Source organism: Elgaria multicarinata, chromosome 13 (genome assembly GCF_023053635.1).
Source record: "Elgaria multicarinata webbii isolate HBS135686 ecotype San Diego chromosome 13, rElgMul1.1.pri, whole genome shotgun sequence".
Taxonomy (NCBI): Eukaryota; Metazoa; Chordata; class Lepidosauria; order Squamata; family Anguidae; genus Elgaria; species Elgaria multicarinata.
The window spans coordinates 18,559,998-18,581,956 of NC_086183.1; the positions used below are offsets into that span (position 1 = coordinate 18,559,998).

General features: G+C 43.3%; 1 protein-coding gene across 1 annotated transcript; it reads right to left on the reverse strand.

The window, feature by feature from the left end:
• Positions 1 to 3,916: 3,916 nt before the first annotated feature.
• Positions 3,917 to 16,105, reverse strand: LOC134408126 (protein NKG7-like). Its single transcript, XM_063140233.1, has 5 exons — positions 16,039 to 16,105; positions 12,654 to 12,866; positions 9,979 to 10,125; positions 5,690 to 5,803; positions 3,917 to 4,061 (listed from the first exon to the last, which is right to left on the reverse strand). The coding sequence occupies exons 2-5, from the start codon at positions 12,817 to 12,819 to the stop codon at positions 4,024 to 4,026; spliced, it is 465 nt and encodes a 154-aa protein (XP_062996303.1). The 5' UTR covers positions 12,820 to 12,866; positions 16,039 to 16,105; the 3' UTR covers positions 3,917 to 4,023.
• Between the last annotated feature and the right edge of the window lie 5,854 nt (positions 16,106 to 21,959).

Here is a 21,959-nt window from a genome sequence, read left to right on the forward strand (position 1 = left end):
TAGATACACATCCACCTTCCAACCATCATTTGGACCTTATTGTGAAGGTCTGGGTGTATTTTTTGATGCAGATGGAACTGTGCAACCCTAGGTATTCTACATGACTGTTGCTCATCGCTGGATCTCAACATTGTCATGTGCTTTTTTAAAAAAATCTTATGATCAGATCGGATCTCAATCCTCTTAATTAAAAAAAGATCCCCTTCTAGATACTGGTCAGGCCAACAATGGGTGATGCCTGTTCATGCATTACTGGATATTTAACTTTGAATATGTGGAAATGTCTGCCCATGGCTGGGGTATTGTATTATCCTGGGAATGAACAGTTAAAAGGGGGGAAATATCTCCCATTGTTGTCCCATGTGAAATGAAATCTTGGCCAGTATCCCTTCATATGAATAAAACAGAAACAACATTGTTGGCAGCTATATTTTGTGTCTTCTCTATGGCTGTATTTCAGAACAAAGGGAAGAGAATGATTTATTGTTTAGAAAACTATGAAAGCTTGAGGCTTCATGCCTGATATCTTACCCTGAGTAGCTCCTCTGACTAAACTCCTTGCAAATAACAAAAAATCCAGTGTAGTACTATGGCTAGAGGCTTGGGGTTTGAAATGAAAACCATAAGTATAAGTCCATCCCTAGCTAATAAGTCTTGCTGGGTAGGCTTAGATTTCTCAGCCCAATAAAAATTGGGTAGAGACCATAGCACAAAGTCAATGAACTAAAGTTCCAGACAGACAGGTTGGATCCCCTCCATCTCAATGCAATAGATGAAGGGGTGGATTCCCTGTGATAGTAGACAGTAGTGAGTTAGAAGGACCAATATCCCACTCAGCTTAAGATGGCTTCCTGTAGGCTATTGGAAGGATACTGAGAAGAGGAATCATGACTTCGGCCACAGCTAGACCTAAGGTTTATCCTGGGATCATCCAGGGTTCGCCCCTGCCTGAGCACTGGATCCCCTGTGTGTCACCTAGATGGACAGGTTTGACCCCTGGACAATCCAGGGATAAGCCTTAGGTCTAGCTATGGCCTAAGTGAACATGCTCATAGAAGGAGATATAAGTAATTTAGGTTGCAGATTAACATAACCAGTAGTTCCTTATTTGCACAAATATGCTCATAGAACCAATGCTACATTTTTACAATGGGTGAAATATTCACACCCACTTACCAGTTACACAACTTCCCAATAATTTCTTTGTAACGAGCTCAGAAACAGATAAAGATTAGCAATGCTGCATTGTCAGATTTCAACAGATTTGATCGTAGTGATCAGCTGGTGCTCAAATATTTTGCATCAACCATCTTATCAAATTTTAATTAAATCCTTACTGATGCTGAATAATTTAGCAGAAAGCAACCAGTTACGGCAATAGATGAGTAGCACAAAATGTGGGTAGTACAAAAAAGGGTGATACTACTGACTTCAGTGGTCATGCTACTTGATTGACAAGAGCTAATAGTTTTGCTGTGTGGTTTTGAGAGAGGGCAATGGCTAAACTGTAAACGTAGCAATTTGCACAGAAGACACAATTTGGTTTGGGGCCCAAGGACATAAGAGCTAGGCTGGATCAGAAAAAGGGTCCCTCTAATCCAGCATTCTATTGACACAGTGGTTATCCAACTATTGGAGAAACCCACAAATAGGACCTGAGTGCAACCACACCCTCCCACCAAATTCCCCATCAACTCATGTACGTAGGCATGCTTCCTTTGATACTGGAGGTAGCACATAGCCATCAAGACTAGTCAGCATTGATAGCCTTCTACAGGAATTTGTCAACCCCCCTATTAAAGCCATCCAAATTGGTGGCCATCACTATGTTTTGTGGTAGTGAATTCCATTGTTAACTATGCACTGTGAAAAGAAGTGCTTCCTTTTATTTGTCCTGCAAAGATATTAGGGATTGCTTTCTGGGAGATCTTCTGATAGCGAGAGCGGGTTGGCCCACTACTGATATTATCTGTGATCTGTTAGCAGATTATAGTAAAGTGAATACAATTAAGGTGGCAATGTTTGCTGCAGCTGCTCAAAAAATCTGCCATTTTTTAAAAAAAGGAATCAGGCATAGACTGCAGAGGGGACCACCTGCTATAATCTTCTGTCATTGTTGTTACTAGGGGCTACATTTTTAATATATAGATATATATCTTAGCCTTTTCTCCCAGTCTGGTTCTTTTATATGACCTTTGGCTCTTTGAGTTTGTAAGAATATTATTATTATTATTATTATTATTATTATTATTATTATTATTATTTGTATCCCGCCTTTTGCCCAATGCTGGGCCTCAAGGCGGCCTTACAAAGTTTAAAATATACATGGGGGGGGAGGGAAACAAAACCATAAACAATTAAAAAATACACAACAAAATTATAAGACATTAACATTGATGGAGGGCTGGGTTATTCTCCAAAGGCCTGCTTGAACAAAAAAGTTTTAGCCTGCTTCCGAAAGCCCATCACGGAGGGAGCCAGCCTAGCTTCCCCAGGAAGAGAGTTCCAGAGCACCGGAGCAGCCATCGAGAAGGCTGAATTAATTATGACAGAATTTTGCCTGTCATACAGACATTTTGTTTTATTGTTGTGATTGTTACGGCCTTTGTGCCATAGACAAATAAAAAATGTATTCATTCATTCATTATTTGTCCTGAATTTCATCACTCAGCTTTATGGGATGACACAGGGTGATTTCTGAGAAAGAGTAACCAAAACCACAGATAAGCCAATGAGGGCAAGCCACAGTTCTTGTTCCTTTGTATTTCTGATTGCAAGCCTATATAAATAAATAATAATAATAATAATAATAATAATAAGAAGAAGAAGAAGAAGAAGAAGAAGAAGAAGAAGAAGAAGAAGAAGAAGAAGAAGAAGAAGAAGAAGAAGAAGCCACAGGACCTTTTGTTAGAGGAGGTAATTGCAGAACGTGATATTTGAACTTGCAACACAGGGTAATTTTTGAGAAAGATTAACCAAAACCATAGAGAATGGTAGAAAGCCAGGCAGAAGTGAAACTAGGCTAACTTCTCTGTAAAAGTTTTCATTTCTTTCCTTATTCTTTGTCTTCTTAGATAGGCACCTGTGCTTGTCAAGGCTGAGCTTTCAGGGACTCAGCTTTCTGATGACTTTCTGATGGCTTGAGATTTCTGATGACTGATTCCAAATCAGAATTGGAACAGCTAGATCAGAGAATTGGGGGAGGAAACTCACCCAGAGCCCCTGCGAGCACTTGGCAACCACCTGTCCTAGCTTCCAACATCGCACCCATAGGGGGAAGTGTGCAATTTCCCCCTGCTTTGTTAATAGCAGCCACATTAACACAGTGGGGGGGGGGGAGGGTGTGATGTCAGAAGCCAGGACAAGCAATTGCTGAATGTTCGTGGGGCCCTTGAATGAGACAACAGTGAACTAAAATAATTTTCAATTATAAGAGCACATTGCAAGCACAGCCTGAGCATACATGTCAACAATAACATAATTTCAATATTACTCATAAAAAATTCATAGTGGCCTATTGAAAATTATTTTAGTTCTGTGTTGTCTCATCCAGATAGATAGATAGATTTACACCCCCCTGAGATTTACACCCCCCTGAAGAAGGCCTAATAAAAAGCAAGAGGCAGAACATTTTTTCCAATAAATCTGTTTTTAGCATCCTGAAAAAATTCTCCCTTTTCATGTTCATTTTGGATGCTCACCTGCCTTACACCATGTGTTCAGTTCAACCAAAATCACAAACCACTGTAGGTTTTGCCACGGATAATTTCTTTGAAATGAGCTCAGAAACAGATCGAGATGGGCACTGTAAAGTGAAGAGCAGACAACGATACACAATGGCATGTTCATCATATTTGCAAAACTGGAAACAAATTTAGAACATGCACTTGGTTAAAAAAAAAACTAAGAGTCACAATTATATCCCATTCAACTGCCAAAAATTTAATACATGCCCTCTACTACCAATATTTGACTGGAATAGATGTCATCTCAAATGGCAGCACTGTCTTTTCCCCATGCTGATTATGATGTACCAGGTTGTAGTTTGTAAGCAAGGAAACCTGTTAGGAGAGAAAAGCAATTGATTAGAGGAAAAGGAGGAAGCAGAATGAAATGTCATAGGAGATACCCAAGATAACTGAACCTAGTTAACTGAACATCGTTGGAGATAACTGAGTCCAGCTGTATCTCCCTCCCAACCCAAATCAGTGGAACTATGCTTAGCAATTGTTGCCAGCAATTTCCCCAGTATAGGCCTTACAACCACGCCAGGCTTGCCTGGGTGTGGGGAGGCAATTGCGGGGGAGGGGAGAGAGATGGGTGGAGGCTCACTATACGCTGCCTTCCTTTGGTACCACAGATGTGGGGAGGGGACTGGAGACCTTACTTAAGGAGCGCTCCCCCTCCCCAGCCCTCTCTTTGTCCTTTGTGGCTCCCTCCCTCCCTGTAGACAGTGTGGGTTCACCAGTTGCCCCTAGGGGGGACATTTAGGAATTTTTTGCTCTCAATCATTTCTTTGGGGAGTTTTTTTCACCTCCTTCACACTGTAAGATAGCAGGGGAGTATTAACTAGGCTAATTGGTTGAATTTCATCACATTTTGATGGGGGCAGGCGTACAGGCATTGGGAGCAAGTGAAAGGTTGGTGAGCATACTTAAGCACTGTTGTGGTGATTGGTAATACCTGAGGCCCTGAGCTGGGAGTCCTGTGGCACCAGAGGATGGGATAAGGGTTACCTCTTAGGCCAACCTTATTCACTCACTCAGAGTTTTGCAACCTCAGGAGGAGTGACATCGGAAGGCCTACCTATCCCAAAAGGGGAATCCTGACGGGTAGCGATAGACATGTGTCACCGGTCGGGATATGAATGGATCGCCCAATCCCATTTATGGCCAAGATGTTGGCCAAGATAGGATGTCCGCCTAGGCCTCCATCTTTCTTTGCAGGAATTCATAATTAAATGTGGCCCTCTTTTAAATCCAACTTCTTGTCTCATTTTGTTATTTCACCTTCCATCCACAAAATGCATTTTAATGTTATTTTTCCTAATACATGCATTTTTGTATGCATTTTTTAATATGGGATAACTCTATTGCAAAATCTGAGAAATTCAAATTTAGAAGGAAAACTCCATGATTTGAAAGTCTGAACTTGTGGTTTGAACCATTTTTACTGGTTTGAAAGTATGAACTTGGTTGAATAGATTTCTCTTGCTTCCCTTATTTTGAATGGATTTCTCTTGCTTCCTTTATTTTGAGTGGGTTTCTCTTGCTTCCCTTATTTTGGTATCCTTCAAGCTGAACCTGAAAAAACCCCTCAAATTGCTCAATGCTTCCCACTATAAAAACAAACAATCGAAGTCCCCCTTCATGTGGAAAATTAGTACATCAATTAGAAAGGTTCATGTTTAATTCTCTTGTACCGCTAGCTGTTTTGTTTGTATGTTTTTGTTTAGTTTTAGGTGTGTGTTTGAACGGTTAGGGAATGTTGCACCATGGAGCAGTCTAAAATGTGAACCTCCACCTTCAGCCTAAGTGGTACAGCCTCAGGAGGACTCTGCCACATGATAGGGCCAAACTTGCTGATTAGGTCTGTAATGCAAGAAGTCGTCCTATAATGAACAAATACATCTGGCAATACATTTAACAAAATAAATACATTTCTGTATTCCCATTCTCCAGATTCTTACCAGTTATAAGGAAGAGAACCATAGAGGCCCATCCCAAGCCAAAAGACCATCCATAAGTGAGCTGTCCCCTAACATTTTCTGTGAAGATGACCATGGCAATCAGCACACTAAGAGCTACAAATCCAAAAGGAAGAGTTAACATTAGCATCAATTAAAACAGGGTAAGGGACCTGTGGCCCTATAGGTTGGACTCCAACTCCCATCAGCCCCAGCTTCCATGGCCAATGGTGAGAGAGGATAGTGGTCATAGTGAAGAAATGTCTGTGGGTCACAGCTTCCCTACCCCTGCTTTAGAACATAAAAAGAGCCCTGATGGGTTGACTCAAGTTTTGTCTGGTCCACCTCAGCATCCTGTCTCCTACAGTCAGAAGTAGGTCTGTCCTTTGAAAACCCAGCCCTTTTGGGTATCGATGGATTTCTGCTGCCCAACTAACTTTTAAAGGCAGCCGGCTTGGTAACAATCACCACCTCTTGTGGTACCAAATAGGGATGGATGGATTCCCCAATCCCCAACCCACTGGCCGAGCCACTGCCACCCACCTACTGCATAGAATAGAATAGAATGGAATAGAATATTTCTTACCCACCTCTCCCTCTGGCAGGGAATGACATTAAATAGAAAATCACCATACAATGCATAAAACTGATTAAAAACATATAAAACTAATACACTATTAAAATAACAACCAGACATCTTAACATTCCACAGGGTAGGCCTACTGGAAGAGATCAGTCTTTATAGCTTTTTTAAATTTGGAAAGACTATTAAGTTAACGAATCTCTCCCGGCAGGCCATTCCACAGTCTGGGAGCGGCAGAAGAGAAGGTCCCCTGGGGCCATTTCTACACCTGCCTTTTTCCCCGGGATCATCCCTGTGCATCCAAATGACACACAGGGGATCCCGGGAGCAGGCAGGGATGATCCCTCAATTTTCCTGGGATAATCCTTCAGTGTAGAAAGGACCAGAGTAATAGTTGTCAGCTAGTTTTGGCTGACTGGAGTATATTCTTCCCAGAGGACCTGAGTGTGCGGGGCTCTTTGTATGGAAGAAGGCAATCCCCCAGGTAACCTGGACCCAAACCATGTAGGGCTTTAAAGGTAATAACCAACACTTTATACTTCGCCCAGAAACTAATTGGCAGCCAGTGAAGTGATTTTAAAGTCAGTGTAATATGGTCATCCCTAGGTGTACTGGTGACCAACCTGACTGCCATATTTTGAACTAGTTGAAGTTGGTGGACTAGGTACAAAGGTAGCCCTATGTATAGCGCTTTGCAGAAGTTGAGCCTTGAAGTTACCAGTGTGTGCACTACTGCATGAATGTCTGGACCAGTGGTTCCCAGTTGGAGGTCCATGGACCCCAGGGGGTCTGTGTAACCTACCCAGGGGGCCATGGCACCATTCACATATTCACCATTCATTTCTGGAGTCCACTGATGACGAATTCCTACCAGAAGCCAAATATAACATATGTGTGATTTAGCAACTAGCTTCAGAGATTACTTCCCTGCACCTAATCCTGAAAACTCATGGATAAGGAATTCTTTTGAATATGGTGATGTACAGCTAACAACTCTATCTACAGAAGAGCAAGATGCACTTGCTGACATGACTTGTGATGGTTCATTGAAATCATTTTTCAAAAAATATAGACTGGACCAATTCTAAGTGAAGGTTTTTCCTGATTATAAGAAGTTAGGTGAAAAAGCTTTGAAACATCTAGTTCCTTTTTGTTCCATATATCTTTGTGAACAAGGAAACACTTTGTGGGCAGGGCTCTCACTCAGAGGGAGGGCCAGAGAAGAAACAACTTAAAAAAGAGAACAATTTGTTCTGCTGAAAGCTGAATGTTAAGAAGATTGCTATTTAATTATGGGCTCTTAACACCTTGCATAAGATAAATCGAACTGTTAATACAGTAGTGTACAGTAGAATTTCAAGGGGATGGGGAATTTTTATTTTTATTTTGCATTCTTGATATTTGTCCTAATTATATTATTGCAGGGCTAATACTTTGAACTACAATGTTGAGTTACTGATTGGGATTGGGTTACAAGCAATAGATCCATTTATTTATTTATTTTTCACACAGAAGAACAATTTGTGGCATATTTCTGTAAACTGATGTTTACTAAAGACATATTTTGTTCAAGTTATATATTTTTGCAAATTTATTCTATTTAAAGCCCCATATGAGTAGCAGCTACACTTATACCCCTTGAAATGAAAGCTAGACATTAATCCAGAGCATGGCAATTAATAAAATACAGATTGAAATAAAACTGTTTTCAGAGATTTGCATAAAAACTAATGGAACCACAGGCATTTCCAGCAGGGATGAATTCCATAAATATAGGGTCAACAAGGAAAAAAGCATTACCCCTGTTATCCATCAATCTGGCCTTCTTCAGTGATGGGACAGAAAGGGCCTTGCTAGACCTGCCAGATAATCCGGCCGGGCGATGGTGTGCTGCAACTAGTGCGCGCCATCGCCCTTTTCCACACGTAAGATGCGACGGGGCAAGGGGAAGCCCCGTCGCATCCACCATTTTCTTTAAACCTTAAAGGGCCATGTACGCAGGAGCGCACCGCCAGAAAAGGTAAGTTTAAATATATATATATATATATATATATATATATATATATATATATATATATAGGGTCCCCCGCTCCCTGCCACTGATTCCCCCCCCACAATGCCTGATGCCCCCCGCCTGCTTGCTCGCCCGTCCTCCCCCCTTACCCGATGCCCTGTCCCCTGTCCTTCTTTCCCCCTTCCCCCATCCTTCTTTCCCCCTTCCCCGTCCGCGATGCCCAATGCCCTATCCCACATCCTTCTTTCCCCCCCTTCCCCTGTCCGCGATGCCCGATGCCTGTGCCTGTCCTTCTCCCCCCCTCTCTCCTGCCAGGTCCAGCCTTTCCCCCGGCCCCTATCTCCCCCCCCCCATGATTCCCCCCCTTGGCCCAATGGGCACAGCACTCCTATGAGCACTGTGCCCAGTCCATGGCTTCTCCTGCCTACTCGCAAGCGAGCAGCCGGGAAAAGCCACGGACCCTGCTAGACCTTCTGCCGCCCCAGCCTCTGGCTGGGGCTGCGGAAAAACCAGGCCATAAGCGAATCCGCTTATCCCGGCTTAAGGGAGGTGTTAGCCCGGCCTGACCCCGGAATCCACTGTGCATCATCTGGATGCACAGGAGGGAGACTGGGCCTCACACCGTGCTAACGCCTGGTCTAGCAATGGCCAAAGTAAGGACTCAAAGATGGATCTTAATGCAAGGGCAATTTACCCGGATATAAGTGGTCCTTAAGTTAAACAAATCAATGACATAAGTTCAAGTGACGTCTTTGTGAGCAGAGAAGAAACCCAAGAAATAAAAACATGAACACCAGAGCTTGGGATAAACTAGGGGCTCTTTATTTAATTAGGGAAATTCTCCCCGCCCTGGATCTGTGCATGAACATGTGGGGATCTAAATCATTCTGACTCCAGGCAACTAGACTGCCAATAAGGGTGAGCCACTCAGCTGAACACAGGGGTCAGGAAACCCGGCCCCTTTTTCAAGCTGCACTTTAGTGATTTGGGGGGGGAAGTCCTGCATCATCCTTTCCCAGGGCTGCACAGCTCCAAGTGGATGAGACAGGAAGGTCCCCAAAGGCGAACCATATCCTGACATGAAAGCTGCACAGCCCCTGAGGAGCAGGACCTCTGGCTTGCCAATTACCAGTCATGCAGGGCTAGCCTTCATCAACTTGGCTCTGCCCACACTTAGGGCTGCACATGTGTGAGACATGTGTGCAGTGTCTACTTGGCTCCTTCCTGCCCACAAAGACAATTCCCACCCAAGCCATACTGGCGGGGTGAGAATCGGACTTGGTACCATTTGGAATTTGGCCATCAGATTAATTTTTGTTAAAAAAAAATGGTTTAGAGCATCAAAGGCAAGATCTACACTACTGCTTATAATGGTTTATAATGGTTATGACAACTGTTCAGGCCCAGGACACATTACATATACCGTTTTCATAACGTTTTTAAACTGTTATATCCTGCTTGGTGTAGATCGGGCCCGTGCTCCATTTCAAAACTGAAAGCTGGAAGTGGTCAAAAAGTGGCACTCACATTTGGAAATGTTTGCCTTTGTTTTGAATTTGTGTGAACTTTTTATTTCTTCTCAAGTCTCTTTGCCAGAAGCACCAGGAATATTCTAATAGAAGCTGTGGCTTTGAGTTGTGTGACCTGAGGGATTGGGATTAACTGTGGATGTGGATACATATTAGCCCGTAATACCTGCAATTATGCCAGCGACAGCTGAGATCCTGGCCAGTGAGATGGAGCCGAGGTGAGACTTACAACACGTGGCACAAAGACCAAAGAAAGAGATGGCACCAGGGATGATCCCAATCAGCAGAAAAGCCCGGGTGGCTCTTATGACATCTACAGGAAACAAAAGGACAAAGAGAGAAGGCGATTAAGGCCTCATCTACACCAACCAGGATATGGCACTATGAAAGTGGTGTGGAAGCAGTATAGGAAAGGCAGGAGCCGCACTACTGCTTTATAGCAGTATTGAAGTGCACTGACAGCTGCTGGTGTTAGATAAATGTTCTTCACCCAGAGATGAGATCCAATCAGCCCCTAAGCACGACTCCACACTTCCAGCGACAGAGGGTTCAAAAGCGCTTTATTGATTAGTAATCAAGGTCTGGTCTCTGAAGGCGAGCAGTCAGACAGAGAATAGGGAATTCAGCACAGCATTTGAAGCCTGCAAAGGGCAGGGCTCAGTAGCAGCATGAGCCAATCAGAACGTAACACTGGAGCATAGCTAATCTTTGCTAAACAATCCCCTTTGCTCTACAGTAAGTTACAGTAAGCTAACTTTTGCCTGGAGCCAAGGTTATTGTTTTCATTACATAAGACAGATACAAGGAGACACCCAAGGAGACTCCTTCACGTACGTGACACTTTGCTTGCTGTATAATGGCTACTTCATAATTTCCTTTAGAAAATGGAGTCACCTATGCTAACACTGCGACCCATGGACACATACCATGTACTGCTTTCGTAGTGTTATCTCCTGCTTGGTGTAGAAGAGGCCTACATTTATCAATGGGTTTGGACATTTTTACTATATATAGGGATGTCACAGGCACCCAGTTGGGTCTGAGAGTCTGATGGACTCCCCCCGTCTGCCACCCCTGCACCCAGTCGGGAGCCCAGGCTCATTCGTGGGCCCACAGGCAAAGCAGCCACATGGCCCGATGAGCACCCAGCAGCTGTCTGGCCCCATCCAGAGCCTCCGTTCTATGTGACAATTTTTTAAAAAAAATATTTATTTATTGCAGTTAATAATGCTACTTAGGCTGGGCTTCTCTGTGGAAGCTGTGGGCAACTATGGACTGCAGAAGGCCCAATCCCTTGTTGTTCAAAGACTAATAGATCTAGATCTACAGCATTTAAGAACTGCTGCTAACAAATCTTGCTCTCCACTGCTCTACAATAATCTTAATAACTATGGGCTCACTGCAGCTTCATATCTGTATGCTTTAACCATTCCCAAGTATAGGAGAGCATTTACCCTCGCTCGCTTTAATGTGTTGCCATCAGCATTACTAGAAGGACGATTTAGTAAGATCCCGGTTAATGAACGGATATGTCCCTGTGGTTCTGGAGCAACAGAATCTGTTGAACATGTCATTTTGCACTGTAACATGTATGAGGAATGCAGGAAAAAAGTTAATTTTTCCTTTATTAATTGCCTTTTCTGGATGTAGCCCCACAACGTTGGTATTAATCTGTTTAAGGGATGTGTCCTCCCATATTACTGAAAGGGTCTCTAAGTTTCTCACGACCTCAATGCAAATTAGAAAAATAACATTGCAATCCTTCTGAGAGAAGCAACTCACCAAGCTGTTTTTATGTCACTTTTTATCTATGTGTGTTTTTATATCACTATTTATCTTTGTATGTTTTGGTGTTGATTTTGCTGGTCTGTGACCATAATAAATAACAATGAATGCAGTTAATAATACTCTTGTGTAAATGGGGACTTTGCAGCTTGTATTTATGCAGCAGGGGCAATATGTAATTTCCTTAGCCGCCCTTGTTGCGCACAATGGAAGCTCAGGATGGGTTTGTGGCAGCATTGGACACTCACTGAGCTGGAACAGAAGCTCATGTGGCACTGTGAACAGCAGCGGAGAGCATCCAATGAATGGAACGTGAGTTCAACCATCCCCACATATATCAATGGGTTTGGAGCATCCCTTATTTGAAGGCATCTTCTGTCTGAAGGACTGTCCTGTCCAATTCCTGTTTAAAGGTAAAGAATCATAAGAACTGTTACCCACCAATGGCTAGTCCTGGACAGCAGACTGAATGGGCAGGCACAGAGGTCACCTGGTCACAGACTGCCAAACTAGGGTAAGGTTAACTTGGGCCTTAGCTAGACCTAAGGTTTATCCCGGGATCATCCCTGGTCATGTAAATGACACTCAGGATATCCCGGGAGCAGGCAGGGATGACCCCGGGATTATCATGGGATAAACCTTAGGTCTAGCTAAGGCCTTGATTTGCATTTAAGTTATATTAATTATTTCTAAATTTGCATCTATGAGTGAAAATTAACATGTGCAAATTTAGTACAAACCACTGTCCTCTTTTTGGTGATGCATTTCCTCTCCATATATATATATATATATTGGTGGGGGGAGGTAATTTGTAAGTGGCTACTCTGGCCAGCACAGAAGGACATAACCATGTCTGATGGCATCAAAATCTGTTGAAAAGTCCAGGAAAATCTGCCTGTCCATCTCTCGGCTCTGGCCATACACTGGACTAAAAGGGGTTGAAGAGTAATAAACTACCCCACAATCTAAGAAATGAAGGTTTCAGAATACTTCTCAATGCCATACTGCTTGAGAAGTATTGCTCCTCCTCCAGTCCAAGGACAGGGACCACCTTACCTCCTACATCAGTCGGGTATGAAGTGCATGAGGTATCAATGCAAACTTTCCATAGGCCAGAATGAGTGGGGTAAAGCAGCACCCAGTAGTTTGAGCCCAGTGAAATCAGAAGCAGCAGGAGACTGATCAAAGAGAAGGTCACGGCACTAATCTGCACGACAGACATCGTGAGAGCTGTTTGGTCCACAACTATGCAGCACAGCTGGGATGAACCTATAGGAAGGACACATGACAGTTATTCCACATCACTGGCAGACACGGATGCAATCTGCAGTAAAGACCATCCATTTCTGAGGTTGCAATGTGATTCTCAGTCCCTCCCCCAAAATGGGGGGTTGACAGCATGCTTTCATTGCAACAATGTGCACAATTGCTGCTTTTTAGGCATTATATGGTTTTAAATTTCGTATATTGGTTGTTAAGTGTTCAATGTTTTTAATCTTTGTAAACCGTCTAGAGAGCTTCAGCTATGCAGCAGTATAAAAATGTAATAATAATAATAATAATAATAATAATAATAATAATAATGTAATAAATAACAAATAATAATATATACATATATTTGGGGAAATAAGCATGGAAATTCAGACACAAATACAAAGCTTGCAATCTGGTAAGGACTCATGCTGGAATGTATTTTGAGGTGGAATTTGGAGAAGTTCAGTTAGCTTGGGTTTTGCTGATTCACACACACCCCGCCCCCTTCTTTATGGTGGCACTTTGCACCTGCTCTTGCTTTCCTTCCCAACGTCTGCACAGGAAGGAAGGCAAGTGCAAAGTTTCTGGCCCCGCACCTCTGGAAAAGTAAAAAAATGGGGGTAGGAGAGGAATGGGGCTGTTCTTCCCCCCCCCTTTTTAAATTTAACAATATGTATCTGTAGAGCTCCACAGTTACAGATAATTAAAAATAAAAATGGTGGGGGGGAAGGAATGAGGCAGCAGAGGAGGACATGACTGGGCAAACCACTACTCCTCCCTCTGGCGGCCCGTTCCTTTCCCCCCTTTTTATTTTTATCATCTGTAACTGCGGAGCTCTGCAGATACAATTAATCAAAACAAAAACAGGGTGACAGAACAAGAAAGAGATCTTGGGGTTGTGGCGGACAGCTCGATGAAAATGTCAACCCAGTGTGCAGCTGCTGTAAAGAAGGCAAACTCCATGTTAAGTTGACGAGTCTCCATGGCCTGCCGGAGGAGACTCGTCAACTTAACAGTCTACTAGCATTCAAGAAAGCTATAAAGACTGATCGCTTCCAGCAGTCCTATCCAGTGGAATTTTAGGATGTTTTAAAATGTTTTTAGGTTTTTTTTAGGATGTTTTTAACAATGTATATTATGTTTTAATTGAGTATTCTGTATTTTATCGTTTATTGTTGTTCCCTGCCTCAATCAAAATGGAGAGGCTGGCAAGAAATGAATTATTATTATTATTATTATTATTATTATTATTATTATTATTATTATTATTATTATTAGAAAAGGAATTGAGGATAAAACTGTTAGTATCATACTGGCTTTATACAAATCTATGGTGCAACCACATTTAGAATACTGTGTACACTTCTGGTCACCACACACACACATACATATATATATATATATATATATATATATATATATATATTATAGAGCTGGGAAAAGTGCAGGAAAGGGCAACTAAAATGATTAAGGGGCTGGAGCATCTCCCCTACGAGGAAAGGTTACATCAACTGGGATTGTTTAGCTTGGAAAAAGGAGGCTGAGGGGAGACATGATAGAGATGTACAAAATTATGCACGGTATGGAGAATGTGGTTAGGGAGACATTTTGGTTAGGGAGACATTTTGAATTGGTCCGGGCCCAATTCAAAGTGCTGGTATTAACATTCAAAGCCCTAAACGGCTTGGGGCCAGGTTATTTGAAGGAACGCCTCCTCCCATATGTGCTTGCCGGACCTTAAGATCATCCATAGGGGTCCTTCTCCGTGAGCCCCTGCCAAAGGAAGTGAGGCAGGTGGCTACTAGGAGGAGGGCTTTCTCTGCTGTGGCAACCTGGCTGTGGAACGAGCTCCCCAGAGAGGTTTGCTTGGCGCCTATGTTGTTTTCCTTTCGTTGCCAGCTGAAGACCTTTTTATTTTCTCAGTATTTTAACCCCTAATATAATTTAAATTTAAACTCTGCTATTTTAATTTCATATTTTAACCTATATCAATTTTTGCTGTGTAGTTTTATCCTGGTCGTGCTTTTTGTATTTTGTATTTGTATTTTTAATTTGTTGGTTGCTTTATTATGCTCTTCATGGTTTTGATTTTTGTGAACCGCCCAGAGAGCTTCGGCTATTGGGTGGTATAGAAATGAAATAAATAAATAAATAAATACATTTGTGTGAACAGAATGCTGGACTAGATGGACACAGTGGGCAACCAGCTTTTGACCAGGGACCAACAAAGCAGGACATGGTGCAACAGCATCCTCCCACCCATGTTCCCCAGCAACTGGTGCAAACCGGCTTACTGCCTCAAATACTGGAGATAGCACATAACCATCAGAGCTAGTAGCCACCGTTAGCCTTCTCCTCCAGGAATTTATCCAACCCCTTTTAAGGCCATCTAAATGGGTGGACATCACTATATCTTGTGGTAGTGAGTTCCATAGTTTAACTATGCACTGTGTGAAGAAGTCCTTCCTTTTATTTTTCCTGAATCTCCTAACTATTTGCTGGGAAAGGGTTAGCAGACTAACCGTGGCTTAGCGTGTTGTCTGAACAGCCCCAATGTCTCTTCCTCTACTCCATCCATGCAGCATCACAATTTACCAGCCTCCAAGCTAGGGATGTGGAATAGCTATTGTTTAATTTGCCTTTTTTTTTAAGTGAACAAAACAAAATTGTACTTCCAAGACCAATATGTTGATCAGAACACTGTGCTGAATTTTCCAATGCAGTTCTTGGCTACACTATTGTGTTAACACTGCATACATTAGGTGGGAAGTACCATTGAAAAACATTTATGTTACATAAATGTGTACAAACATTCATATATTAGGGAAAGCTCCCTACAAAAATGCATAAATAAGGGAACATGTATAAAATAAATGCCAATTTTCATGCTTTTTTAAAAAAAATGCAAAATGATATGAAAATTGGATGTGTGAATTTTGAAGGACAGCTGGTTTTTTTGGTTTACATATTCACTCAAAAGTGAAAAAGTTGATAAGTGAACTGAATAAATGCCCCTTCCCACCCACCCCATGGTGAATTTATTCCCTAGGTAAAATAGATGTATTAGATTTCACTATATAGTGGATATCATTGTTTTGAAAATCATTCTAATGTTAAATATATTAGCAGTAGCCATGGAAAAATGGCCAACTAAGTAGAAGGGTAACATCAAGAGACATATACTTACTGTTTACAGCTAAGGGTTATTTGAAGAGATGAACAGTGGAACCTGTTAACTCACTGGCTGGATGATGATTAGTGGAATGGTGAAAGACAATCCTTTTTCTTTTCTGCAATTCAGAAAAAGTGAATGTGAAACTGACTTTCCAGAAAGATAGAGCCAATACCCTTATATGGTCAAAGGTTGTGGTATGATGGGATGTTCAACCAGAAGCAAAGAAACAATGGGCTTGCTTTTGATTCCCTGGTTGACAGCTGGTTGGCCACTGTGTGAACAGAGTGCTGGACTAGATGGACCCTCGGTCTGATCCAGCAGGGCTCTTCTGATGTTCTTCTTCAGCATTTGACCATAGAAAATTTAAAAGTAGTCTAAAATACGTCATAATTTAATGATAGACCATGTGGACACGTGTAGAAAAGAATCCAGCTCTTGAATGGGGGAGGTGGAAGCATAGTACCAATGCAATGCAGTCTGGGAGGGAAAACAAATAAGTAGCAAATTTACTTGGCCCAACTTTACAACTCACTGAACATTTCTGCCTGCAAAGTCCTGAGAAAAAGGAAGTTTAACTGAAGGTGTACATATTCAGGGAAACTTTGTACTTATCCATTGATAAGTACAAAGAGTACTTATCAATGGAACCTTCTCAAACTGGGGAGAGGCAACGAGTGGGGTACTGCAGGGCTCAGTCCTGGGCCCAGTGCTCTTCAACATTTTTATTAATGATTTGGGCGAGGAGGTGCAGGGAACGCTGATCAAATTTGCAGATGACACAAAATTGGGTGGGATAGCTAATACCCTGGAAGACAGAAACAAACTTCAAAGTGGTCTTGATAGGCTGGAGTGCTGGGCTGAAAACAACAGAATGAAATTTAATAGGGATAAATGCCAAGTTCTACATCTAGGAAATATAAACCAAATGCACAGTTACAAGCTGCATTAATAGAAGTATAGCTTCCAAATCATGTGAGGTACTGGTTCCTCTCTATTCGGCCCTGGTTAGGCCTCATCTAGAGTATTGCGTCCAGTTCTGGGCTCCACAATTCAAGAAGGACACAGACAAGCTGGAGCGTGTTCAGAGGAGGGCAACCAGGATGATCAGGGGTCTGGAAACAAAGCCCTATGAAGAGAGACTGAAAGAACTGGGCATGTTTAGCCTGGAGAAGAGAAGATTGAGGGGGGAGACATGATAGCACTCTTCAAAGACTTAAGAGGTTGTCACACAGAGGAGGGCCAGGATCTCTTCTCAATCCTCCCAGAGTACAGGACACGGAATAATGGGCTCAAATTAAAGGAAGCCAGATTCCAGCTGGACATCAGGAAAAACTTCCTGACTGTTAGAGCAGTACGACAATGGAATCAGTTACCTAGGGAGGTTGTGGGCTCTCCCACACTAGAGGCCTTCAAGAGGCAGCTGGACAACCATCTGTCAGGGACGCTTTAGGGTGGATTCCTGCATTGAGCAGGGGGTTGGACTCGATGGCCTTGTAGGTCCCTTCCAACTCTGCTATTCTATGATTCTATGATTCCATAATCTGAGCAGAAACTTCATCACGTTTACAACTGTTCTTTGATTTTCCATTTCAGGTTGATTTATGGGAGAGAGTAACCAAAACCACAGAGGAGGGATAATGCCAAAACCATTATTTACAGGACGTAGAAGCAAGTTCATAATAGAGTTTGTGTTTGGATGGGTAGGTTAGTGGATGAATTGACCCCCACGTGGAGGTCCCTAAAGTGACAAGGAACACTTAAGAATTGATTAAAATATATCATAAATTGATTTAAACTGGGACATGGAATTGTGATTGGGACCCTTCAGGTTACACTGTAGAAGAAATAAGTGTGGTGTTGGGAGGTGAAAAATATTGGTGTGCATGGGGATCATATGACCCAGAGGCAGATGTGGAGGATGAAACAGGTGCACTTCATTAAGGCACTAGTGTCCAAGAAATATAAACTAATGCAATAATGTCTTATGGACTAAATGCTGCCTTGCTGACTGCCAGCCCTGATAAACTTAACAAAAGAAAAGAAAAGCTGAACTCAAGCTGTACATTTTGTCCCATGACATCCTGGAAAAATTGACCACGCCTGGTTTACACAACTGCTCATTTCCCCCACTCATAAAACGGCTTTTCGAAAGATTGATTTCGGGGAAAGAGAAAACTAAATTGGAAGACTTAAGTTTCTCTTTCTTGTAAATCGGCATGTACTGTAAGGCAAGAGAGTGAGATGCCCTGAAATCTGACAAGCAAAATATAAGGGCATGAAGCTTAATGCTCTCTCTGAGTTTAAGACAGCTGTGAAGACTAGTCTCTTCTGGCAGGCCTGCCCAGATGAATTTTAAACCTAAGAATTTTAAAACGTTGTGATTGTTATTTTAAAATTGTATTGGTTTTATATGCGCTTTTAACTAATTTTATGTATTATATTGTGTTTAGTGTTGTTCCCCACCTTGATCCAGAGGGAGAAGCAGGTGATAAAATTATTATTATTATTATTATTATTATTATTATTATTATTATTATTTGGTTTTAATGTGAATTTATTGTGTTTGAAATAGTCCGAAGCCCTATTTAGACCATTTTAAACACTCTCTGTCTAGCAGTTGCTGGGCAAACTTGCAGAAGGGTGACATTGAACTCATATCCTGCTTGTGTGTTTCCCGTCAGCAGATAGTTGGTGATTGTGTGAACAGAATGCTGGACTACATGGATCCTTGGTCTGATCCAGCAGGGCTCTTCATGTGCTTTATCCCTTTGGTCATTCACACAAACACTCTATCCATCTCAGGGCCCGTGCCAGACTATTTTGCGCCCTAGGCAGTTGAGCTGCTTTCACCCACACCCACCCTAGCGTACCTAGGCACAGGGTGCCATCTCGCCTGCCCAGCCGAAGCGAAGCCAGGATGTTGGGGGAGGGCTTCGGAACGGCGCGCCCAGATGGAAGCCACTCTGGGAGAGCAACTTCCAGGCACACCGTTCCAAAACCCACCCCAGCGTTCTGGCTTCTCTTTGGCTGGGCACCCACCCAGCTGAAGTGAATCCACGCCTGCCCGCCGCACTCCAGCGTCCTCACTTTGCTTCGCTTCGGCTGGGTGGGCGCCCAGCTGAAGTGAAGCCAGGACACTGGGGCAGACAGGTGGTTTTGGAATGGCATACCCGGATGCCAACCTCTCAGAGCCACTGTGGGAGAGCGGCTTCCGGGTGCGGCGTTCAGCACCCCCCTTACCTTGGTGCTGTAAGTGTCCACCTGAGTGGCCTCTATGGTAGCACCAGCCCTGTATCTACTGCATGCCTATCAATGCACATGTTAATTTAGCTCCCCCATTCCCCCATTTAGAATTTCTGTCTCTCACACACACTCACACACAGCACACACCATCCATTCATTCACACACCATTCATTTTTCTATCTATTCCTTTGCCATCCATCCATCCATCTTTCCCAGGATTTCCCCTTCCTCTGCTCTCTGTCTGTTTTCAGTCCAACTTCTTTTGCTCCCTTAACCTCACAGGTCAATGCTCTGTGTGTGTGTGTGTGAATGTGTGTGTGTGTTTGTGTGTGTGTGTATGCACACATATGCATGTGCATCCTGTTTTTCTCCAAACAGCTTATTAAAATAAGTGCAGCTTTCTCCCTTATGCTTTCAAAACATCCTTATGCTTTCAAAACGTTCTCCTCTTTCCCACTGGATCCACAGATCTTTATTTTCTGGTGGCAATGTTTCTAAAATCAGGAGGAAAAAATGTCTTGGCAGTAGAGGAAGAGTGGGTGGGAGGAATTCAGGAAGCTTTAGGGGAGAACCCCGAACGCTGCAACTTCTCCTTTCCCTCGGGCAGAAAAATCTCTTGGGCTGGACATTTTAGGCACCACATTTACATTCTGTTTTATTTGCTTGAGTTGTTTACATCTTTGTATTTCTAATGACCAGAACACTGACTGATTGCCTAGAAATGGATGCTACTTGCTGGTTATTTGACATTTCCTTGTTTTTGTTGCTGGTTTTATTTGATGGGAATAGGTGTGTGGGTTTTAAATTGCACTTCACTTTGGAAATTGTACTTGTGAAAAGCGGGATAATATATCAATGCAATAAATAAATGGCATAGGGCCCGTAGTCAAGGAGCTTTTGCTTTATCTTTGGGCTTCGCTAGACCTAACTGGGAATCCGAGCCTGTAGAGGGGCCAGCCCGTGCTAGAAATAGCATGGGCTGTCACTCCTAGCTAGACGTAACACACGATGGGGTAAAGAAAAGCCCCGTCGCGTCAGCCATTTTTTTTCAGCTTAAAGGGGCCATGTGCGCAGGACTGCAACAATGATAAGGTAGGGTTTTGTTAATTTTTTAAAAAAGTGTTCCCTGCTCCCCCTGCCCCCAATTTCCCCCACGATGTCCGATGCCCCCCGCCCGCCATGTCTGATGCCCGCCCGCCATGTCCATTGCCCTCCTCCTGCCTGCCCGCCCGCCATGACAAATGCCCTCCTCACCCGGCTGCCTGCCTGCCTGCCATGTCCAATGCCCACCCACCAGCCATGTCTGATGCCCCCCTCGCCCGCCCACGATCTCCAATCCCCCCCATTGCCCCTAGGCCGCGATTCCCCCCCCCCCCCGATGTCCCCTGACTCCACTCTTCCCCCATCTCTCCCACTGGGTCCGCTCTTTCCCCCCCCCGGCCCCATCTCTCCCCCCCCCCGGTGATTCCCCCCCCCCTGCCCAATGGGCACAGTGCACATCTTCTCCCGGCTACTCACAAGTAAATGCGGTAGCCAGGGAAAGCATCAGAACGGGCTATACCTCCCGTCAGGACTGCGGAAAAACTGTGCCAAAAGCGGTGGCAGTTAACCCGGGGCCGGGGCGGTTTGAGCCCTGCCTGAGTCCGGGATCCCCTGTGCATCATCTGGATGCACAGGGACGAGGCTGGGCCTCGCACCGCGCTAACGCCTCGTCTAGCAAGGCCCTTTGATCTTTTTCTTCTTCTTTGCTCACCAGATTCCATCTGTTGTCAAATCAATTCACTTCACCCTACCCGGTGCCTGTTTACACTTCCCTGTGCCTGTTCGCATTCTCCTTCCCTCTTTATTGTTTACTACAACTTATTAGATTGTAAGCCTACGCAGCAGGGTCCTGCTATTTATTGTGTTATCTGTACAGCACCATGTACATTGATGGTGCTATATTAATAATAATAATAATAATAATAATAATAATAATAATAATAATAATAATACATTACAGCTTTGTAAAAGCTATCTGTTCCCTTCCTTTCTGACCCGTTGGCTTGGTTCAACCTTCATTTGTGATCTGGTAAACTCTTAACATGATTTTTGCAACCTCCTCTCTAGTTTTGACCTTACATCAGAGTTTTCTAACCTGGTGTCATCTATATGTGTTCAACTACAAATCCCATCATTCTCCTTCCAAAATTGCCAATAGTCCCACTGACTGGGTATGATGGGAGTTGTGCCCTCTATATGTGTTGGGCTACTAGTTGGAGGAAGGCTGGCTTATACCATGTGGTGCCCCAACTTCTGCCATGCTATCTTTCTACCTTTGTTTCTCATTGTACACCTCTTTTATGGCCTACAGCTCCACCATCTTCTGTTGCCTGGAGGCCTACCTCCCTTTCTGCCCTCTATGCATGCCAGAGCATTGGTGATGGATCTGTACCCTGATTCAAGCAATATTCAAGAAAGGCCTTGGTAAATTGCACACTAGACCATTGCACACTCTGTATTCCATTTGCAAGACAGGATACACTTAGGAGTGATAAACTGGCTTTATGCATGCATGCATCCCAGATGCATTAAAACTCTCTGGTCTGCGTTGGCCTTCCTAAGCCTTAAATCTCTATCTCTGGTTTCTTAAGCCCCCCTTGCACAGGGGCACAACAGGCTACTTGGTGACTGCTTGATTTGTCCATTG